At 40.2% G+C, this 22673-nt stretch overlaps 1 protein-coding gene across 3 annotated transcripts; it reads right to left on the reverse strand.

Annotated features, from left to right (window-relative positions):
* Positions 1–206: 206 nt before the first annotated feature.
* LOC117433637 (large proline-rich protein BAG6-like) lies at positions 207–22178 on the reverse strand. 3 transcript variants are annotated; one of them, XM_059009345.1, is made up of 26 exons: positions 21923–22178; positions 20913–21012; positions 19969–20086; positions 19101–19303; positions 18781–18852; positions 18389–18439; positions 17873–17947; positions 17100–17395; positions 16179–16308; positions 15263–15460; positions 10851–10920; positions 9988–10035; positions 9433–9683; positions 9152–9236; positions 8261–8562; positions 7627–7930; positions 7193–7362; positions 6908–6961; positions 5733–5835; positions 4979–5103; positions 4295–4429; positions 4099–4161; positions 3826–3966; positions 3642–3749; positions 2956–3102; positions 207–2112 (listed from the first exon to the last, which is right to left on the reverse strand). In XM_059009345.1, the coding sequence occupies exons 2-26, from the start codon at positions 20988–20990 to the stop codon at positions 2017–2019; spliced, it is 3423 nt and encodes a 1140-aa protein (XP_058865328.1). In that variant the 5' UTR covers positions 20991–21012; positions 21923–22178; the 3' UTR covers positions 207–2016. The 3 variants fall into 3 exon arrangements, with proteins under 3 accessions (XP_058865328.1, XP_058865326.1, XP_058865327.1); XM_059009343.1 differs by having other exon boundaries at positions 10668–10920; XM_059009344.1 differs by having other exon boundaries at positions 3835–3966; positions 10668–10920; positions 21923–22177.
* Positions 22179–22673: the final 495 nt, after the last annotated feature.

The following is a 22673-nucleotide window of genomic DNA, read 5'->3' on the forward strand; positions in this document are numbered from 1 at the left end:
TACCTAAAGTAATACATTGGTTGAGATCTTATATTTTATGTTACACTTCAAATTAAGAACGACTTGTCCAGTTGTCAAAAATAAATAAAATAAAAAGAACTTTAAAAATGTTAATGTCTGGGTACAGCGTTGTCTGTCTGACCTGGCAGGATTGCCATATCCCTTACACAATCATAAAAAGACAGAAAGGACCCAGAAAAACAGAACTGGTTATAATTTTTTAATGAATAGTGTAGCCAACGTGTGACATACAGCTAGCAGTTGAATTGTTTTTCCCGCAACAAGAAAAACAGGTCTTGAAGAAAGTCAATTTAAAAACACTAACATAAAAGACAAAAAAATAAAAAAAAGCTCTTTGGAGCTCATTAACCCTTACCGTGCCACTGCTAACTGGTCAAACAAGAAACTATTGGAGTTTCTTGCTCTAAGCCTCTGCCATTTACCCAGAAATGGTTTGAAAGATTTCCTGAACACTGTTGTGTTTAAAATCACACCAATACACTGTTTGGTACTAAAAGTAATGTTCATTTTACACCATGTTTCTTATTGTATGATTTAACATTTTAACTATATCCAATATAACAGTCAAAAGGAGCGCTAACCAAGTTTATAATATTCATGCCACTTAATAGCACTAACATTATTATGGGTCCACCTTTAAAAAGGAGTGTTAACCTAGGCCTCCAAATCCACTAGCAACAGTATCAGTGGACTCCCTTTAACAGGAATCCCTTCATCATGATTTGCTAGGTTGGTTTAACTGCAATAAAACCCTGTGACCTATTGCATATCACAGGAAGTGATTAGATAACACTGATCTTATATGAAACGCATCCAAAACATGTCACAGAATGCATTGTTTTTAAAAATTCCAAATTTTGCACTATTGAGTGTTTTAAAAAAAAAAGGACCGAAGAATCAGAAAACGGGTTCAAGCGATAATGTTTGCAGACGTTAAAGAACGAAAATAATTTTCAAAACCTTGGTTAGCACTCCTTTAGAAAGGAGGGACAACAACATAATTTCAGTGCTAATAAGGATGATAGAAAATAGGATTTGAACAACATAGTGGTTGATTCAAAGAGCTTTAAGCTCCCACAGTTGTCATGCAGGTCGAGTTAATTTTACAATAGCATTGTATGCCATTTTATATAGTAGAGAGGGAGAGGGAGTGGGAGAGACAGTTTGAACAGGAGACACTGGAACTAAGTGAAGCAATCAAGACCACAAACACTGCCTTCATATTCTGGTTTCTTTCCGAAGTAAACTCATATTTTACATTCCCGTATCCTCCAACAACTATTGGGACAGTCAGTATAACTACCTGCACTGGGAGTGGGGTATTTATGTGCATTTCCCCCCCACCCCTCACCCTGCCACCTGTCTCACCACTGCAGAGATACATTTCTGGGGACAAATTGATCTTCAGTGGTAGCTTGCTCCATGTATTTGAGGAGGAGATATTTATCTGTTCAGGTAAAACCAAGATATTTTGTTAGCATGTAAAGAGGTTTTAGTAGTGGGGTGAAATAGACAACAAATGCCCCATCCTCAGCTGCATTTTGTCTTCTGTCCCAATACTTGTTGTAAAAAAGAGTAGGAAGAGAGCACAGTACTAAAATTAGAATAATTCTTACTCTATGCAATTGCCCGACCCACAATACTATTCTAGAGCGCGTGATACAATTTGCTTTAGAGAAATGTTGTGTTTTATTAATATATTTCAATAAAAGCAGTTCTGATCATGTCAAAAAAAACAAATAAGAAAAAAACAACTTTCCAGCACTTTTTCTTTCTCAGTTCCCTCAGCTCTATTCTCCAGTCCGTTGCTTTGTCAGAAGCAGGATTATCATTAGAAAAAAATTTTGTTGTTTCTTTGTCGATTTAAGTAATTACACACAGCAAAACCTAGCAGAGATAATGAAGAGTGCTTGATGACTGGGTGTGTTGTGAGAGGTGAGAGATCAGGACAGCAAAGCTCAGCTGATAGATTGAGGGAGAGGAGGGAGTGTTGGGTTAGGACTCCTCGTCGAATACTTGATGGGTGTTGGGGAAACGTTGCGTGCTGTACTCTGGGTCTTCTTGTAGTCTCTTCTGAATGTCTGATTTCACCTGGAACAAAAAATTTAAACCATGTTGTTATATAGCTTTTTTTTTTTTTTAACCTTTAAATGGAAACTTTTTTCTTGTGAGCACCATCTTAACCAATATGAAATTCAGATAAATATGAAATTATTTCTTAAAGACAGTGCGCATATTTAAAAAAACATATCCTCATGACAGTTCATTAAAAGCTGAAAATATTTTATTGCCCGTCACTTGTTGTAAGAATTCCCATATGATATAGATCCTGATTCTTAACCGCATCATTTCACAGTTGCTATAATGTCAATATGCCAAACAACTTGCTCATGTCTCAATCTTGCATTGTTCAATTCACCTCTTTGGCCCACAGGAGACAGGACCCATCAAGTCCTGCTTTGCTCTGTACAGCTCACTTACCACTCACAGAGGTGTTTCTCACAGCATGCTCAGGGCTGGAGCCATCAAGACCCAAAAGAGAAGTCAAATCGATTCTGGCCTGAATTGATTCCAGTACATACACCCCCCCCAATGCAAAAAGTATTTTAAATTGATTTTCAGCTCACTTGACCAATAAATCCAGGTGCAAAAGTCCCCCATCCAACATCATGCAAAAGGAAGAGACCCTTTGTACTCTGCACCTTAACATTGCCAGTAAACTCTCTTGTATGATAAAATCAATTGCTTTATTGATCAGTCATCGATTAGATGCAAATTAAAGTTTAAAATGAATGTGTTGGACTTCATTGCAAGCCAGAATCAATTTTCTTAATTAACTGCCATCAAAAGAAACGGCAAAGTACTCGATTCTGATCAGAAAAACAGAACCATAGGTTTGCATGAATGAGCAGAATCTCAGAGAGATGGCAGTACCAGATTTGTGTAGGCTTCCTGCAGCTCAGGTGTGTCCAGGTCTCCCTGCAGACTCTCAGAGCTGGTTATAGGCTTGGCTCCAACTGTCCTTGCTGCTCGATTCACAGCTTCAGATAGTGACGTGTACGGGCCGTCGCTCTGAGCCGTCTGCAAGGAGGAAATGAACCGGCAAGAAGTTAGAAGCAGGGCTGTCAATCAGTTGACTCCAACAGGCTCATTTTTAACTCCAATTTAAAACGCCCTCTTTTTACATCCGTCTTAACCTGTTTAATGCTGTGAGGCTGTTTTGGGAACTTTAAAAAGAAAAGTACTAACATCAGCCATAAGATTCAATATCACACAAATTCTATCATCATAACAGCTTCACATGCAAATGACTAGGTAAGGTTACATACAAATTAATGTGCAGTTGGATGGGTGGAGTATATCTGTAGTTCATTTATTAAACATTTAAAAAAAAAACACAACACAGGATTATGACTGTAGAAAGTCTCTAAACACAAAAATAGTACATTAAAATATAGTAAATAAATAGTGGGTCATCATTTATTTTAAACTACAGTAGCTTTTACCTGGAAGGTACTTAAAAAGGTAAAAAAATAACACATAATACAAAAATGTGTACAAGGTGTACTTTCTACAGAGAAATAAGAGCTTGGCCTAGCAGGCAGGAGAAGGGTGCCGACCTTTCGGCGTTTTGCTGGCATCCCACAGAGGTAGGCATCGCTAAGAGGGGGCTGAGACTTCATCTTCCTCTGAGTCTGGAGGTCCTGACGGATGATCGGGACCCACTCCTGAAAAAGAGAGGTTTGGATGAAAATCAAAAGGATTTTACTAAAACATTTACACCTGTGAAAAAAAACAAACCACCTGTCTTACTGGGGGGACGGTTGCTGCCCAAGGCTCCGATTCTGGCTCCGCCCTCTGTGCTCCCATGGAAACGGGTTGCTCTGGCGACGGCATTGCTTCCTCTGCTGTGGTGGCTGGCACAGGGGATGCTGAAGTTTCTCTCTGCAAAGAAAGACAGCCTTTGTACTAAACCCGTTTTTATTAAGATGCAGGGGTACTCTGAGCTTCTCAGGTACAAATTCCTTCTCACACGAAGATTTAGAGTAAGACTATAAAATGGGCGAGTGTGCCTACCTCCATTACCTCTGGCATCTCTTCAGATAAAGGCTCTGGTGCAGTCTCTGGAACTGCCTCACTCTGCAAAACAAGAGACATTAATTCAAAAGAGCAAAGCTAGTTTAAAACAGGATGAGGGGGAAGTATATACAACTCAAATATCAAATTACAAAACGGTTCACGATACAATGAAGACACCTCTGCTTGTACGTACCCGTGTGTTCCTGACATAGTGCAAGATTTGTTCCTCTGTGACAGGCATGTGCTCCAGAATCATCTGTAGTCTTATTCCCATTATGGTGGTCAGCCAGTTCACTAGAGAGGGGTTCACATCCGCAGACATCCGCCGCTGGGGAGTGGAGAAAGAACAGTTTCAGGGAAACCAATTCAATTCAGCTTCCATGTTTACAAACACACTGCTCCAAACAATGAAGGCATCTTCAGAGAAGAGTACATTAAACATATGTATAGAGGCCTGCCAGGCCTGGATTAGTGTCTGTGGTGATCACACACACACACACACACACACACACACACACACACACACACACACACACACCATACAGAGTACAGACAATATGGTAGGTGGAGAGGGTAGACATTTTGGTACCACCTTAACCTGTCAACTAATGTTGGTCATCTAAAACCTCAGCTGATACCCCTCTCAATTATTCTGAAAAACTTGTCAGACCTTATTTTTAATACAGGATTTGTAACTTAATACACATCTCTGACTTCATCTTAATTGTTTGGAGCAGTATACGTGTAAACACGTCCATTACCTGCAGTGTTCTAAACAGCAACGCCGATATGGGTTGAAACAACATGGCAATGAAATGGTAAACAGGCCAGAAAAGCTGCCAGGGAAGCAGGTAAATCAGAATGCAATGTCACTTACAATCCTGTCATTGATGACGGCGGTGAGTGCGCTCTGCTCTCCTCTTAGACAGTACAAGTTGAGGGCCAGACACTCAAAGAGGCCTTGGTTACACAGCTCTAACAGACGAAGTCCGAATGTGTGGTCTGAAAAAGACACGAGACATTCAGTGGAGAACCAACAACCGGACATGAAGAATGATTTGTTTTTGTGAGTACATGGTTACGGTTGTGTGCATATTTATTGTAACACCCCATTACTTCTGTAGTTTTGATGTTAGCGATTGTCTAATTGAACTGATTTTTAACATGGCAAACAATTAAAATAGTAAGAGAAAAGGAACACATAGCCACAACAGGTAAAATGCATGAGACATTTTAGAAGTTAAAAGCACAAAGTGATCTAACATTTTCACACATGGGTGTCTTGTTTCTGTATCACTGATAATTGACCAAAAATTTAAATGCAGGTATTCATGCAGTTAGGTATGTAAAAGATGAAGTCATTGCTAAAAAGAGTCCAGTACAGCTACCAGTTTGGCGATTCAGGTTTAGTGATACAATGCCAAAAAAAAAAAAGAAGAAAAGAAAAAGGGAGATCTAACATTTGACAGGTCGGCACTAATACTTTACATGATGCTCAATAAATGACAAATCGGATGTGTTCTAATAAATGTGCACACTACTGCAGGTACTGTCAACATGTACACTATTAACTACGTTATGGCAGGCGTTTGTTTTATTTATTTTTTACAGAAGTTGATGTTGGATCTTACCGGCACACTGAAGTATGTGAGTAGCAATGCAATTGAATTGTTCCCTCAGGAAATCAAGGTTGGTCCGTGTGATGTCAACTCCTTCTCTAACGCTCACAGATGACTGCACCATGAATAAAACACAACAAATAAACAAACACACTCAACTAGAATACTTTTCATCACATCTGTATATGATTTGAGATACAATGGTGGCAAAAAAAATATTTTGAACACTCAGGTAAAACTAGCACAAAGAAATAAAAACAAAGCATCCTCAGGGACATAGAATAAGGACAGGCATCTCTGATCAAATGGTTTGGAAAACAGGAGTAGTTCAAGCATGCTTAACTTTGCATAGTTTGAGCTGTTTCAAAGAAAAAAAAAAACACGTTCATAAAATATATTATCAATGCACTTGCAAAAATTGTAACGCATGCCTACAACAGCTATAGCAAACAAAGTTCCATATCATATCTCCAAATAAAATATTTACAGCTATCGATTTAATTAAACTGATAAATACTTATTCAAATGTAATCAAAAACACTTGACAAGGTATTTTTAGAATATACAGGCTAAAATTAAAATGTGTATGGAGTGTCTAGAGGAGGGGTCTCCAACCGTGGCCCTGGAGAACCCCAAATCATCAGGTTTTATAGGTTGTCGATGTCATAAATGGCTAAAGATCTGGTGCAATTTAGTATCCGAGAGCTCGGCTGAAACAAACCAGAGGACCCACTAGCTCTCCAGGACCAGGGTTGGAGACTCCTGATCTAGAGTATATAAAATGTGGATTTTGAAACTTTTGGGGGATGGGGAGTAAATTAATAAATGCAAGTCAACTAGATAAAAGCTTTGGCTAAATGCCTTCAATCTAATTGTAAAGTAACGCAATAGTACACCTAAAAAGTCATGCTGCTGAAGGCAAAAGCCACCTGACCTAGTTTCTTATGTTTAACATAAGAGTTCACAAATGCAGTAGAAGTGAAATTGCTTATTATCCCCAACTGAATCAGCCTATGACAATGCACTTCCACCTGGCCTAATATAAAATATAAATTATACTGATAAACTTAATCTAAGGAATGTAGAAAGGCTAAACAATCGCAGACAAAGTTAGTGTTTCAAAATCTGGTTAAAATGTTGCATTAATTGACACCAAATGTACAAAGCTACGGATGGATCATACTTACAAAACTTTCAATGATGTGTTCTTCAAGCTCATTTATGAGGGTATCACTTGCCGTCTTATTAAAAAAAAAAAAACTGTTAGCATCATAAAAATGTTCACCCCATTGACCTACATACCTCCACATTGTTTAAAACATACACACATATTATGTCTGTAATAGCATTCTACCAGTGAAAGTTAGGCACGGAACTGAAGTACCGAATCACATTACAAATTTCTTAACAGAATAAGCTTAAATAAGTGTTGCTCTACTGGCTTCCATGCTCTACCCCGGTGCTCCACTCACCCTGATGTTGGCATCAGTGGGCTCCTGCCCCTGCAGGTACTGCTCTCTGAAGAAACTGCTGAGCTGGGGCTGAATCCTCTGCAGCGGCTGGAACTGCCCATGAAGCAGCATCACCATGTCTACCATGGAGAAGTTCTGACAGATTAGAGACAGCAGGTCTCCAAAGAAACCTGGAGAGAGAAATCAGGGAAGGAGTAAGGCACAGAATCTTACCGACAGAGACATGTCTAACCTCAGTCACAAATCTAGGACAAGCCTTTCGAGCTAGAGAGCAGCTCTTGAATCCACCTCACAGTTACAAAAAACAAACAAAAAAAAAAGTGCTTGAGTAATTACAATTAGAACCAATCAAAATAACTGCAAACAAAGTTGACAAAAATAAATAAATAAGGCTTTCAAATCCATTTTCTTTATTAAAGATGCTGTTTATTTACCTGCAGCAGCCCCAGCGCCTGGTTCAAAAATGTTGTTGGTGCTGGAGAGTCTCTGGATGAAGTCTGCGATGCTCTCAGTGCTGTCCTGCTGAGCCCCCAGCGAGCCCATCACTGAGGACAGAACCCCCTGCACCACACTGGTGAAGAACTCGGGGCTCAGAGACTCGGGAGCTGCACCTCCTGCCCCTGCCCCTGCCTGCTGTTGGGGAGGCGGGGCTGCTGTCTGCTGGGGGGCAGCTGAAGGAGCTGGAGGGGTCTGCTGTGGATCCGAGGACTGGGGAGGCCCAGGGACTTGCTGGGCTGCCTAGAGAGAAAAAGAAGGACCACGTTAGATAGGTTCTGTCAACCGCAACAGAGAAACTCCATGAAAATATTATTATGTTCGGTGCACTGAAAAAAGTCACATACTAATGAACTATATTGAGTGCATTAGTAGCATTATCAGTATCTTCAAAAACACTCAAACTTTGTGTAAAAACTATAAAACACAACAAAATAAATGCTTGGGCCGATGCCTGCATCAGAGTTATTAAAAGATTTTGATGACTGCTGATAAAGGCACTAAAAAGTTTGTCTACTTTGTTTGATATGTTTTGCATTAGCTAATGGATACACAGTACATGAAGTGACTAACCTGCATGAAGTCTGTCATGCCCTGTATGAAAGCTGGCACCCCCGGCATGCTCACAGTGATGGAGGGGGGCATACCCATGGCACCCCCAGCCCCCAAGATGGAGCCCAAGAGCTGGGAGATGTGCTGGGCCTCTGGGGGGGCGGTGGGGGTAGGGTAGCCAGTGGAAGCAGTGCTAGTGGTGGAGGTGCTGGTCTGGCCTGAAGTGCTGGCAGAAGAGGAGGGGGGAGCAGAAGATGATGAGGATGATGAAGAGGGGGGAGCTCCCTGACCACTGGAGGGGGGTGCGGCAGCACCTGCCTGACCTAAAAAAAAAAAAAAAAAAAAAGATAAAACTTTGTCATCAGTTATCAGCGTTGGAGGTTAAGTTATAAAAAACGAATTGGAGTATACAATTATTTTGGCCAACGCCTTCAGTCAACTTAAGGCTGAGCGATTAAAGCACTGGTGAATAGAAACATATACAGGACATATCAGGATTCAGTCTATATATTACTTGTAGACCAACAAATTCTTCCTGAAATTTGTAGTTCATATTTTCCCTATCAAAAACAGGAAAATATAATACAATGTAACCCATAAGTATTTTAACTTGGTAAATCAAGAATTCTTTACCATTTGATAGTCTTATTGTAACAAAACAGGGATATTTTAATTCAATATAAAAAAATAAATAAAACTAGTCCTGCCCCTCTGAACCTGTGCCACAGCAAACAGGTAGGACAGATGAACCAATGAAAATACTGAACTTTGGGAGAGGCAGAAAGCTAGGCAAAGTAAGGAGTTGTGTTTTAAACCCAAAAGTCTGCTCAGTACCACTTGTTTTTAAGGTTTGAAGTCTGATACATAAGATGGTCCTGGTGTTTGCATTGAGATGGGAGACGCTGGACTTACCCATCATCACAGGCTGCAGGAGCTGCCCCACTAATCCACTGATCATCTGGGACAGAGAAGCGTTTGGGACGGGGCCAGCCTGCTGCTGTAAGAGACAAAACAAGGATTTATATTTGTACACTTTTTCCAAGTCAATTGTACATTGTTACATGAAGTCATTTCTGTCACCAAGTAAATTTCAAAGCATTTTGCTATGAATACTTACACTTAAAGCTTTTCCCTTTAACAATCCAGCATTGACGACTTTACTTCACACATTATAAAAAGTGACCCATCTCTACCTGTGCTCCGGGCTGCCCTGGCTGCGGCGCGCGCAGGTTTATGTTGGCAGGGCGCGGGGTCATGTTAGGAGGTCGGGGGGTGAAAGTGGGCCGCGTGATAACCACCCGAGCTGGGGGTGGTTGGAACCCTGGCACCTGCTGGCCCGAGCTTGCCGCTGTAGCCATGGAAACAGCCTGCTGGGTGATCTGGTGAACGATGGCCTGCATAAACTCGGCAGGGAGGCCTGGGATCTGCATCTGCGGTAGGCCCCCTAGGAGAAGAAAGTGTGGTTAGACAGACACTCGTGTGAGGGGTTTGCTGGGTACATCTATGGCAAAATTAGACAATCCGGGCATATTCAAACAGATCAGATTCTGCATTTATTTATTTTATTTTTGGAAATAAAATTAGCTGTATAATGCAATAAAGATCAATGTAATAACACAATTAGTTAAGTAGACAAATAATTAATCTTATGTCTTAATCAGTTTAGCGTATTGAGTAGGACTTCTATAGTCTCCCTGTCCACTATGACTGCCTGCTTGAAAACCAAAAGCGAGTGCAACGCTTGCTACCTGTGCCTTGTCCGGGAGCTGCAGAAGGGGCTGGCCCAGTGCCCGAATCTGTGTGGAGAGAAGACAAGCGTACACTTCAGTAAAGAGACATTCAGTGGAAGACATATCCTGCTACCCCCACATCAGATTAGTGAATGACGTCCAACAATGCAATGCAGAAACTGATTTTTCTGACTTTGATTCAGCTGCACACTTCATGATTGTCTTGCAGGACAACAGCCCCTTGCTTAGAGCAGAGCACGTACCTGAATTAAGTTTTAATTACCTCTCTTCTGTACTATATAAAAGATTTAAAGACAGTTCATTGCATTGCTTTAATTTAAATTATCAACCAAATCTGTAAAGAAACTGCAAAATAAATGACAAATGTTACATTTGTGTCATCCATACTTAGGTGTGCAGAAATAAGAGAGACACCTTAATGCTTCAGTCTGCAATACCTGATAGTGAAAAGCTGTATTTCAAGGATATTAGTGGGTCAGAAAGCACCCTTGACCGTGACATGCAAGGAGTGGATAAACAAAAGCCACAACACACAATCCTCTATTGTAACACAGTTTACGAAGTCATTCCTCTGAACGGTGGTAGCAGAACATGCACCTTGTTGTATCTTATTTCTCAAAGCATAAAAAGACAAACACCAACTTATGAAATACAAAATTAGTTGCACTCGGAATCACCATCAATGTTCATTTGCATCATGACCACTGGTTCCATGGTATGGTGTGTGATCCGAATCACTCGGGGGTGGTTGTGATGAGCCTGGGGTTGTGTGGGTGTGGCCTGGGGTTGTGAGGGCGGGACCTGTGAATGTGTGGGTGTGGCCTGTGCTTCTGTAGTCCTCTGCTGTTCAGGAGTTGTACCTGCAGCTGCCTGCCCCTCAGCAGCCTGTCTCCCATTGGCTGCCATTGTTACCGGAGTGCCCAGGTTAATCTGTAGGGGCACAATAGGAGGACTCAGCAAACATGGATATAAACTTTAATGTCAGTGTTTATATAATATATACATATACATATATATACAGACGTGCTCAAATTTGTTGGTACCCTTACAGCTCATTGAAATAATGCTTCATTCCTCCTGAAAACTGATGAAATTAAAAATTTAATTTTATCATGTATACTTGCATGCCTTTGGTATGTCATAGAATAAAGCAAAGAAGCTGTGAAAAGAGATGAATTATTGCTTATTCTACAAAGATATTCTAAAATGGCCTGGACACATTTGTTGGTACCCCTTAGAAAAGATAATAAATAATTGGATTATAGTGATATCTCAAACTAATTAGTTTCTTTAATTAGTATCACACATGTCTCCAATCTTGTAATCAGTCATTCAGCCTATTTAAATGGAGAAAAGTAGTCACTGTGCTGTTTGGTATCATTGTGTGCACCACACTGAACATGGACCAGAGAAAGCAAAGGAGAGAGTTGTCTGAGGAGATCAGAAAGAAAATAATAGACAAGCATGGTAAAGGTAAAGGCTACAAGACCATCTCCAAGCAGCTTGATGTTCCTGTGACAACAGTTGCAAATATTAAGAAGTTTAAGGTCCATGGAACTGTAGCCAACCTCCCTGGGCGCGGCCGCAAGAGGAAAATCGATCCAAGATTGAACAGAAGGACAGTGCGAATGGTAGAAAAAAAAAACAAGGATAACTGCCAAAGAGATACAAGCTGAACTCCAAGGTGAAGGTACGTCAGTTTCTGAACGCACCATCCGTCGCTTTTTGAGCGAAAGTGGGCTCCATGGAAGAAGACCCAGGAGGACTCCACTTTTGACAGAAAAACATAAAAAAGCCAGACTGGAATTTGCTAAAATGCATATTGACAAGCCACAATCCTTCTGGGAGAATGTCCTTTGGACAGATGAGTCAAAACTGGAGCTTTTTGGCAAGTCACATCAGCTCTATGTTCACAGACGAAAAAATGAAGCTTTCAAAGAAAACACCATACCTACAGTGAAACATGGAGGAGGCTCGGTTATGTTTTGGGGCTGCTTTGCTGCACCTGGCACAGGGTGCCTTGAATCTGTGCAGGGCACAATGAAATCTCAAGACTATCAAGGCATTCTGGAGCGAAACGTACTGCCCAGTGTCAGAAAGCTCTGTCTCAGTCGCAGGTCATGGGTCCTCCAACAGGATAATGACCCAAAACACACAGCTAAATGCACCCAATAATGGATAAGAACAAAACATTGGACTATTCTGAAGTGGCCTTCTATGAGTCCTGATCTGAATCCTATCGAACATCTATGGAAAGAGCTGAAACTTGCAGTCTGGAGAAGGCACCCATCAAACCTGAGACAGCTGGAGCAGTTTGCTCAGGAAGAGTGGGCCAAACTACCTGTTAACAGGTGCAGAAGTCTCACTGAGAGCTACAGAAAACATTTGATTGCAGTGATTGCCTCTAAAGGTTGTGCAACAAAATATTAGGTTGTCCATGCCATTTTCATTTGTTTTATTATTTACAATATTATGTTGAATAAAAAATCAAAAGCAAAGTCTGATTTATATTAAATATGGAATAAACAATGGTGGATGCCAATTAACTTGAAACTGACAAAAGTATTTCAGAGAAAATTGTGCATTCTTCATTTTTTGTGGAGGGGTACCAACAAATTTGAGCACGTCTGTACATATATACACACATATACATATACAGTGCCTTGCAAAAGTATCCAGACCCCTGGCCAATTCTCTCATATTAATGAATTACAAATGGTACATTGAAATTTCGTTCTGTTTGATATTTTATTTTAAAACACTGAAACTCAAAATCAATTATTGTAAGGTGACATTGGTTTTATGTTGGGAAATATTTTTAAGAAAAATAAAAAACTGAAATATCTTGCTTGTATAAGCATTCAAACCCCACACATTAATATTTGGTAGAGCCACCTTTCGCTGCAATAACAGCTTTAAGTCTTTTGGGGTAAGTATGTACCAGCTTTGCACAGAGTGTCGGAGTGATTTTGGCCCATTCTTCTTGGCAGATTTGCTCCAGGTTGTACAGGTTGGTTGGACGACGCTTGTGGACCGCAATTTTCAAAGTGCCACAGATTCTCAACGGGATTGAGATCAGGACATTCACCTTTTTGTTCTTGAGCAACTCCAATGTTGCTTTGGCCGTGTGCTTGGGATCATTGTCCTGCTGCAAGGTGAATTTCCTCCCAAGCTTCAGTTTTTTAGCGGACTGAAGCAGGTTCTCTTGCAGTATTTCCCTGTATTTTGCTCCATCCATTCTTCCTTCAATTTTAACATGCCCAGTCCCTGCTGATGAGAAGCATCCCCACAGCATGATGCTGCCACCACCATACTTCACTGTAGGGATGGTGTGTCTTGAGGCATGGGCAATGTTAGGTTTGCGCCACACATAGCGCTTTGAGTTTTGGCCAAAAAGCTCTATCTTGGTCTCATCTGACCACAAAACCTTTTCCCACATCGCAGCTGGGACACTCTCATGCTTTCTGGCAAACTCCAGACATGCTTTCACATGGTACTTTGAGTAACGGCTTCTTTCTTGCCACCATCCCATACAGCCCAGTGTTATGCAGAGCTCTTGATATGGTTGACTGGTGCACCATTACTCCACTCCCAGTCACTGAACTCTGTAGCTCCTTCAAAGTTATTGTTGGCCTCTCTGTGGCTTCTCTCACAAGTCTCCTTCTTGTTTGAGCGCTGAGTTTTGAGGGACGGCCTTTTCTTGGCAGTGCCTGGGTGGTGCGATGCAGCCTCCACTTTCTGATTATTGATCCAGCTGTGCTCACTGGGATATCCAAACACTTGGATATTATTTTGTAACCTTTCCCTAATCTATGCATTTGTATTACTTTATCTCTAACTTCTGTAGAATGCTCTTTGGTCTTCATTTTCCTTCAGATTCATAGCCTGACCAATGACCCTTCAACAGTGGGGTTTTTTATCCAGAAAATGTGACAGCAACTTTAATGGCTCACAGGTGGAGGCCAATGGTAAGGTAACTGTCTTCGTTAGGGCAATTTCTTTCATCAGTGTAAACTGGGAGCTTCCACAGCACAGGGGTTGAATACTTATGCAAGCAAGATATTTCAGTTTTTTATTTATTTTTCTTAAAAATATTTCCCAACATAAAACCAATGTCACCTTACAATAATTGATTTTGAGTTTCAGTGTTTTAAAATAAAATATCAAACAGAATGAAATTTCAATGTACCATTTGTAACTCAGTAATATGAGAGAATTGGTCAGGGGTCTGAATACTTTTGCAAGGCACTGTATATATATATATATATATATATATATATATATATATATATATATATATAAAAAAAAAAAAAAATAAGAAAAGAGGTCGGCACGTTTTTAAATTACCCAATGCTACCCAGGTCTCGATTAATTCATTTGAGAATTAAGAAAATATAACAATACAGTTGTAAGAGCGGGTCCCCAGGCTTGAAATTGTGGGTTGTGAGCACCCAAGACGGTGAGCCACAGTATGCTGCCCTAGTCCAGCCTCCAACAAGCCGATTGCACGAAGGCGCTGCTTTCTTGACGTGGCATATTGTTTTTTTTTCTGTGATTTTTTTTGCTTTTATTCAAGCTTGCAATTCAACAGCTGAAATCATTCCATATCCAGTGCCCAATCAACGGTCTCCCATATGCTTCAGTCATAGTCACTTAAGGATCAAGGATGAATGATTGAGTAGCACAACGAGACCTGTTGCATGGAAATTAGCCTTTAAATTGGTCACATGGTGGATTATTGAAAATAAGAGCTGTAGATGGATCTTGTTGTAGAATACTAAAATTTCTTTGTATAATATGTTGTATTTTTTTGGTCACAGGATGATACGCAAGAACTAAGGGGCTACGATTATTAGTATTCCGTGTGTGTGCTTTTGTACAAAGCATCCTTTCTGTTTATCGTAGATACATGTAACTAACTGAGCTTCTCTAATGGTTGTTTCTGGAAAACCACAGTATCTGAAATGCACACATTTAATCTGTTTGGTTTAAAAAAATCCCTATCACTGCAAATGCATCTCCGTCTCCTCAACCGGAACCTCTTGGAATGGACATTCTATTCTGAAGTCATCATCAACAGGAACTTTTCTTTTGAAAGAGAACTTGTTTATAACAGGTTGATAACACACTGCTTTTTACATCCAGCTGAAGGACTTGTCATCGATTTTTTTTTTTTTAAATTTTTTATTAACTATTCACATTGTGTACCTACATTACCTTTTTTCTTTTGAGATATATAGATATATAGTAGGGTGATAGTGTATGGACTGACCTGTATTGGGATGCCTGCCTGCTGTAGCATCACAGGGGAGGTGTAGTGAGACATGGGCCGCACCACGTGAAGGTGGCGGGGGGTGGCAGCAGAAAGGTTGCAGCGCAAGTCAGACAGAGCCACAAAGGCATTGCCTATTAAACGTAGGGCCTCCCCAACCAGGTTGAGAATGCACTGGTCCGCTTCACGCTCCTGTGCCTGAGTTGACAAAGGGAAACAATCAAATGGCACGCACAGAGAATAGCAACACTGATCAATAGCCGACCTCCCCAAGGTAATTGACCAGAATCAAGCAGAGGTCAACCAAATAAACTTAAAAAAAAAAAGACAACCCTACTACAAGTGTCTTATAGGGGTATACCCAAGAGAGTGACCTGTTAACTTCTGTTGAATGGGCAGAGCGCTTTACACAACAGTGGCAGCAACATGATGCATACATCGAATCCAAGTCTGAATTGCCATATTTGCATATAATTTATCATGGTTAGTGTTGGAACAATTATTATATCCTGGAATTGTCCATTTAAATAAATAAATCAATCAACCAAGTACAGCATAATTAAATTGGGTAATGGGAAAATCCTCAGTTTATCTTCTATTGTGAGACAGCAGTGGTATGGCGTTACTTAAAATCCTGCATCTGCAAAAGGGTGAGCTGGTAAATCTGTAACTGAAAATGTCATTACTGCCCATCCCTCGTGTAAAGATCTCACTGTATACATGACAGCCTTCCAGTAGTGTTGCAATGTTAATTGTTAATCTCTTGCATGAAGATGTTAGATAGGGAACAAAAATCTTTTTGACTGCTGAAAACCAAACGCTACCGACAAGCCCTGCTATACTTCTGCATGAAACATTCATTAATATCTGGATGTGGGCCACAATGAGTTGGAATTGATTTATTGGGTGCACTTACGTTGTTGTTGTAGTCGGAGCTGGTTGCTGTGCTCAAGATCTCCTGGCTGCGCTGGATGAAGGGCTGCAGCCTGTCCTCCACTCTGCGCAGCTCAGACAGAACCTCCAGGAACTCTGCTGGGGCTGGGTGGCTGGAAGAGAATCATGTTCACTTCACTGAGAAATACTGTCTGTCAGAAAAGGCTCAGCCACCAAGTCACTGTGTGTGCCCCTGAGCAAGTCACTTAACCTCCTTGTGCTCCGTCCTTCGGATGAGACGTAAAACAAACAAGGTCCTATTGGAAGTGACTCTGCAGCAGCAGTTCTTGATGTATAGTTCACACCCTAGTCTCTATAAGTCGCTTTGGATAAAAGCGCCTGCTAAATGACTAACTAATTAATAATTATACTGCTAGTCAGTGTCAAGAACAGCAGTGTCAAATCCCGATCGCTTGTGTTTATAGAGGGGCTCGAATAAAAATAATTGAGCATGTCTCATATGAGGACCATCCAATTTTTTTTTTGGTCCTCATTGAGATCAGTACATTTTATAAATTACAAGAACAGTTAAATAGAACGAGAGATCAAATAGTGTCATTTAATGCTTTTATATATATATTTTAAGTTATTATAAAATATTTTAAATAATGTTTATATATCCAAGATAATTTACTGATGCTACCTTTCATCATAAAACAGCAAATACACTGTTTGTTTAGTACTGTACTGCCTTTAAAATGTTAATGTGCTTGGATTTTTTTTATTATTATTATTATTATTAATTTGCACCAGTGTTGAAAGGAAAGCTCACAAGTTTAGAAAAAATATTGGTTGAAAAGTAGCATCTAAACAAGATAAAAATGCAAACCCAATGTGGGTAGAGAGGCAGTTAATACAATCATTATACAATGACTTAATACAAAAATAAAAATAAAAGGATTACTTGGGTCCTGTGGAAGTTCCAGCAGCAGCAGCACCCCCTTCAGTCTGTGTGGAGGATGACGATGATGATGAGGAGGAGAAGGAGAAGGAGAAGGAGGAGGATGAGGAGGAGGAGGAGGAGCTGGTGGCAGCTGAGGGGGCTGCAGTCGTGCTGGTGTCCATGGGCTCTGCAGCACCCTCAGAGCCAGGCCCTGTCGATGGATAAGGAGGGGGAGGAGGAGGAGGAGGAGGCTGGGTCTGGGTGGATGGGTTCTCAGAAGCCTGGGAGCCTGAGTTATGAGTACTGTTCTGACGTCCCTGTGAGGAAACAAGCAGAGTGTTAATAAGAGGGTAAACAAATGCAGCTAAAACACACCCATCTTTTGTGCACGCTACTTAATTAAAAGGCGTAACATTTGTCACTGAAATATAGGGATTGGTCCAAAAAAATGAGAATGCACATAGAAATTAGAAAATCCCTTAGTCTGCAATATTTAATATATGGTCATATGATATACTCGACCTATATTAATTGTAGTGAGTTGCGTGCAAATATTCAGCAATAAATCAGGGGGAAACAAAAGATCTCAGTGCTTTAAATAGTTAAAGAACTAGGTTGTCTTACTCGCCATTAGAAAATGATTCAGTACCATCAGCTTCCAGCTCTAGCTGGCTTCTAATAGACACAATTTAAACCAATCCTCGCAGAACCACGTAAAGCCGGATTTAGAGAATAATGGAATCTCAAGGAGGGTAATGAGGGGGTCTCACTGAAGCCCTGTTATCTCACTGTACCTCAAGTCGGTTGAGGACTGCCGTTGTGTCCCTCAGCAGGTTCTGGGCCAAAATCAGACGCATCCTAGGCTCACTCTACATGGAGAAGGAAAAATAAAGAAGAAAAACAATCCAGTATTTTTGTATTAAATTGCCCAAATGGTCTAGGCTTTTGATTACACCAGTTTATTATTTTTTAAAAGCAGTCTTGATATGAACATTTACTCTAGATCAATTAATGTAGCTAGACACTGTTTACAATCCAAGAGTATTTAAAATACACTGGAGAACAATGCATGTTTAAAATAATGACTTAATCCCCCAATTAAACACCAAAGTCCAACTCGTTTTTCAGCATACAACACAGAAATGTTTGAATCAGTTAAAGGATTAGCTTTTTGTAGCCTTACTTAGTGCTGAAAGGGTCAAGTCCCAGTGCCTTGAATATTGCTTACATTCACAAAGCACCTAGTGGATAAAGCACTGGTAAAACTACCAAGCTTAGGTAATTAACTAAACAATATATCATAATCATACCTGAATTGCCTGTTCCATATCTATATGCACATCCACAGAAGACCCATTGCTCTAGATATGAGAGAGAGAGAGAGAGAGAGAGAGAGAGAGAGAGAGAGAGAGAGAGAGAGAGAGATTTCTTTTGGTACTCATTAAGCTATTTCGCCTTGTATTCTTGTATTCCAGCATTATTCCACTATAAATATAAATAAATAAATACAAATATTGCAGTCCCTAATACAAACACAGATATAGCCATCTATTATACATTTTAAGAATACTTTTCCTAAGAAAAGTCAGTAACATGAAAACCCAGCCCCCCTATATACATGGAAAACCTTTACGATCTGTCAGCAGGAATACGCATGGCCTGCGGTGAAAAAGTTATTAAGGTCTCTGCTCTATACACTTACTCCTGTACTGGTGCTGACTCTAGCATTACTGCCAGCCTCTCCAAATCCTGCCATCACTTGCTGTACCGAATGCTGCCAAGACAAGAGGAGAAGCAAGGTTACCAGACACCACAAACTCCAATACTGACTCAATGGATCAATTCCAATTAACTGCACAGGGGCACAAAAAGTGGCACTGAAGATGAAATTTTATATAAATAAGAAATCAATTATAGGGATAGAGTGGCATTATTAATTCTATTTAGGAAACAAGATTACACCCTCTTCCATCCCAATCCTTTCCCCCGTGGTTACAGCCTCTTCCCTGTTGCCATGGTTACCTGGATCTGCTGAGGGTCCATCAGGTTGACAGGCAAGTTCAACGTGCCCAGCATGACGTAGCTGTTTGCATTGCGGTCATGATGGGGCGCTGTAGAGCCATGAGGGGTGGAGAGCCCTGGTCCAGAGGGGCCACTGGTCTCCGTACCAGGTGAAGTCTGAGGGGGGGCCCGCTCTACCAGGTGAATCACCTTCCCGTCCACATCTATAACAGTGTCAGAGAGGGCACAGAAGTTCAACTTCACACACCGACATACAACAAATACCGTAAACCTGCAAGAATAATGTAGCCAGAAACACGTTTGAAAAATAGAACAAATGACATCACAAACCTAACAAAATGACATAAGTTCAAGCATTTTTGATTACGAAACCTTTCTTTAAAACTGATTTCAAATAGGGACCCTTTTTTTTTTTTTTTTTAATACAAGAAAAACTAAATCACAACTGAGAAAGAAACTGCACTGTAGTGTAATTGATTTATATTGTTTCTAAGCAACAAAAGACCTGCATTACACCACTTGCGTAAGTTGAATATATGTGTTGCTTAAGAAAAGAAAACTTTCAGTACATTCTGGGGTTTCCTGGGCAACCTCCGTTTGAGAACCGCTACTTTAAAAAGAGAGACGGGTGAATAGGTTAGGAGCACAAGCTGCAGTATAATGCCCTGGGGTTCACAGAGTAGATTTAAAATGACCTAACCCTGTCTGTAACCCTCACCTTTAACCCAACCCCAAGCGGGTGGGTTTATATTTGAATTATCCACAGTGAGCACAGGCTGATGGGATCAAATTTGGGATGCGAACCCCCCCACTGATAAGGTACACAGTAGCAGGGAGAAAGGTGGGTCCTAAGTGACCAGATACTCACTGTACTCTTTCAGCTTCTTTTCATCTTGCAGTACCCGGCCCTGGTAGATTAGCCTCTGTTTCTCCACAGGGATACCCACTGAGCTTGAAATGTGCTCCTTAAACTCCTTCACTGTGATCTGCAGGGAGCAGGGAGCAGGGAGCAGGAGGTGAGGGTTGGCATTATACTGTTAGGTACAAGGGACACGTGTCCCACAAATAAAACAATGCTAATTTATTTTTGCAATGAGGTGTACAAAACAGGGTTTAAAATGTTCAGACAGGTTGGATCTGGTCATCCAAATGATCTGTTTCCCCCCTTGTGATACTTGAGTCACTCAAATGTATTTTAAGAAGAAACTGTTTGAACAACCACTCAGTTTCTTGTGTATTTTTACTGGTTGAACATTTGGCCTAAAACTACTTCATACATTGCCACCCATATATTACCCATCTTGTGTTTGTTTAATGATTGTCCAATTGTGCTCAACTGTAAATTCAGACGGACTCAGTACAGATGACCGTAAGCTTTACTATTGACTTAATAGTACAATTACATTAGTATTAACGTGTAATGACAGCCTGCAATAATACATGTTTTAGTTAAAATAGTTAGGCAGTATCTCATATTACAAATGCTCATTTTAATTCATTACAAATGTGTTGTGGGGCAAAGCTGCCCAAGGATATTCAAATATAAAATGTTTCCCTTCCAAAGCAATGTTACCTGAGCAAGGCCTTATTTATTATTAAGGTATGTTGTGGCTAGAGACAGTTTTTAAAATGGATGCAGTGCGTTTTGAAAGACCATTTAAACGTATTATGTCCTGTGGACAACTAGTGGTCTGTTTCTACTCTGTCAGAAAACAGTCCTTAAACTGTATTCCTTCCAATACTCATTCCATGGTTGCATTCTTATTCAAAGGGAGCATGGTAAGAGTACTTGTCGCAGTAAGTTTCAATCACCTCTGCTCCAACGCTGTAGCTCCGGCTCTGGGAGTCCAGAGTCTTCACGGTCACATCGAAATTCTCTGACTCCACCATCCTGTCGCTGGTTGGAGAGATCCTACAAAGACAAGACTCGCTTTACTAAAAACAATTAAAAAGCCCAAAACATGCGTCTAGTTAAACAATTAATGGTATCCTATAATTTCAATTAAGAAAATACACACATATGTCTTTGTATATTCCGATACTCTCAATGTCATGTGATCAAGTATGTATTGTTTCCTGTTTTCACGACAAATGGATAAATGGTTTTTCTAACGGTGTAAGTCCCAATCCATACTCCATACTCCATAAACCCAAAAATTATGACATATGCAAACTTGTTTTTAATATGTTCCTTTAAGTTTCACAGCTGGACATGCAGTCTAGTTATTTGCCAAAGTGCGACACGTATGCACTGATGTCAGCCTCAATATCCTCCGGAGGATAGTAAGTTAATGTATGGGAGTTCACCTAACACGGTTGTAACTTTATATTATATATATATATATATATATATATATATATATATATATATATATATATATATATATATATAAAATCACACACACACACACACATATATACATATACACACATATCCACACACATATCACAGTTCTGTACAATTACCCGTAAAGTTACATACAAATCAGAGTACATCAGTGTATGTCACTATAAAATTAGCCTAAAAAGAAACGCTACAAATGTCTTCGCGACATTACATTTACGTCACCCATCAATGTTTTCATATCGACAAAATGGCATGCGTGACTTAATTGTACATGGTTTATTTTTCAACTTATTTCCTTCCCGGATTGTGGCTGTGTATGACAACTCAACAGCGTTAATAACAAACCGCTTCTATGTTGTTTAAACGCCATATTTAGTCGTCTTTTGTGTATAAAATAAAAAATGCGTTGCTGTTGTACCTTTGGTACTGCTAATCTAATCACGATAAAACAGAACAAACAACAAGACTCACTCACCCTGCCTCCCTCCCTCGGTAGGGATTTATTCTCTAAAAACAAGCTTGAAGAGGCGACTTCTGTCTATCTGTGCTCTCCGCTTAGCCTGTACCTCCGTGTCGTTTAATTCTGCTTTATTAGTTTCACCAATTTCGTCTGTTTTTTTTTTTCAGCAAAATGTCGTTTCTTCTCGTCTTTTTTTCTGCCACAGGCCGAATAGAAAGCACCGGGAAGGACCCCCAACATCTTCCTAGAAACGGAACCTGGCTTCCCTTTTCGCCAGTTGATTTTTTTAGATATATTTTATTTTGTTAACTAGGTAAATGCGCTTAAATTATTTTTATTTTTGTTATTTAATGCTTTAAATATACGTGTGTTCAAAAGTGATCTTCAGCTTAATATGGTAGGGAGGTGGAATTATTTTAGTTATTTTACAGGCAATTGAAGAGGGCACTCCTATATGGACCTACAGCTTGTTTGAAGGTGTTCTTCTATTTTGCGCCACTAGTTGGCACTAGAAGTAATATGATCGAACACTCAGTTTCCAAAGGATTTGTTTAGAATGTATATGAACATATTATCTAATTTCTACATTGTGAATACAAATGAACGTCTGCGCCATGTGTGCAATGCATGCATATTTGTATGGTTATGTGACTTGTCATGCGATCCACAATACGGTTTATAAACTGTTTGAGAATAACATGGTCATCTCCGATTATGGGACATCAGGATGTTTTCACAAGGGGCACGATAGTGCATGCAGGTGCAA

Source organism: Acipenser ruthenus, chromosome 38 (assembly GCF_902713425.1).
Source record: "Acipenser ruthenus chromosome 38, fAciRut3.2 maternal haplotype, whole genome shotgun sequence".
In the NCBI taxonomy this organism is placed as follows: Eukaryota; Metazoa; Chordata; class Actinopteri; order Acipenseriformes; family Acipenseridae; genus Acipenser; species Acipenser ruthenus.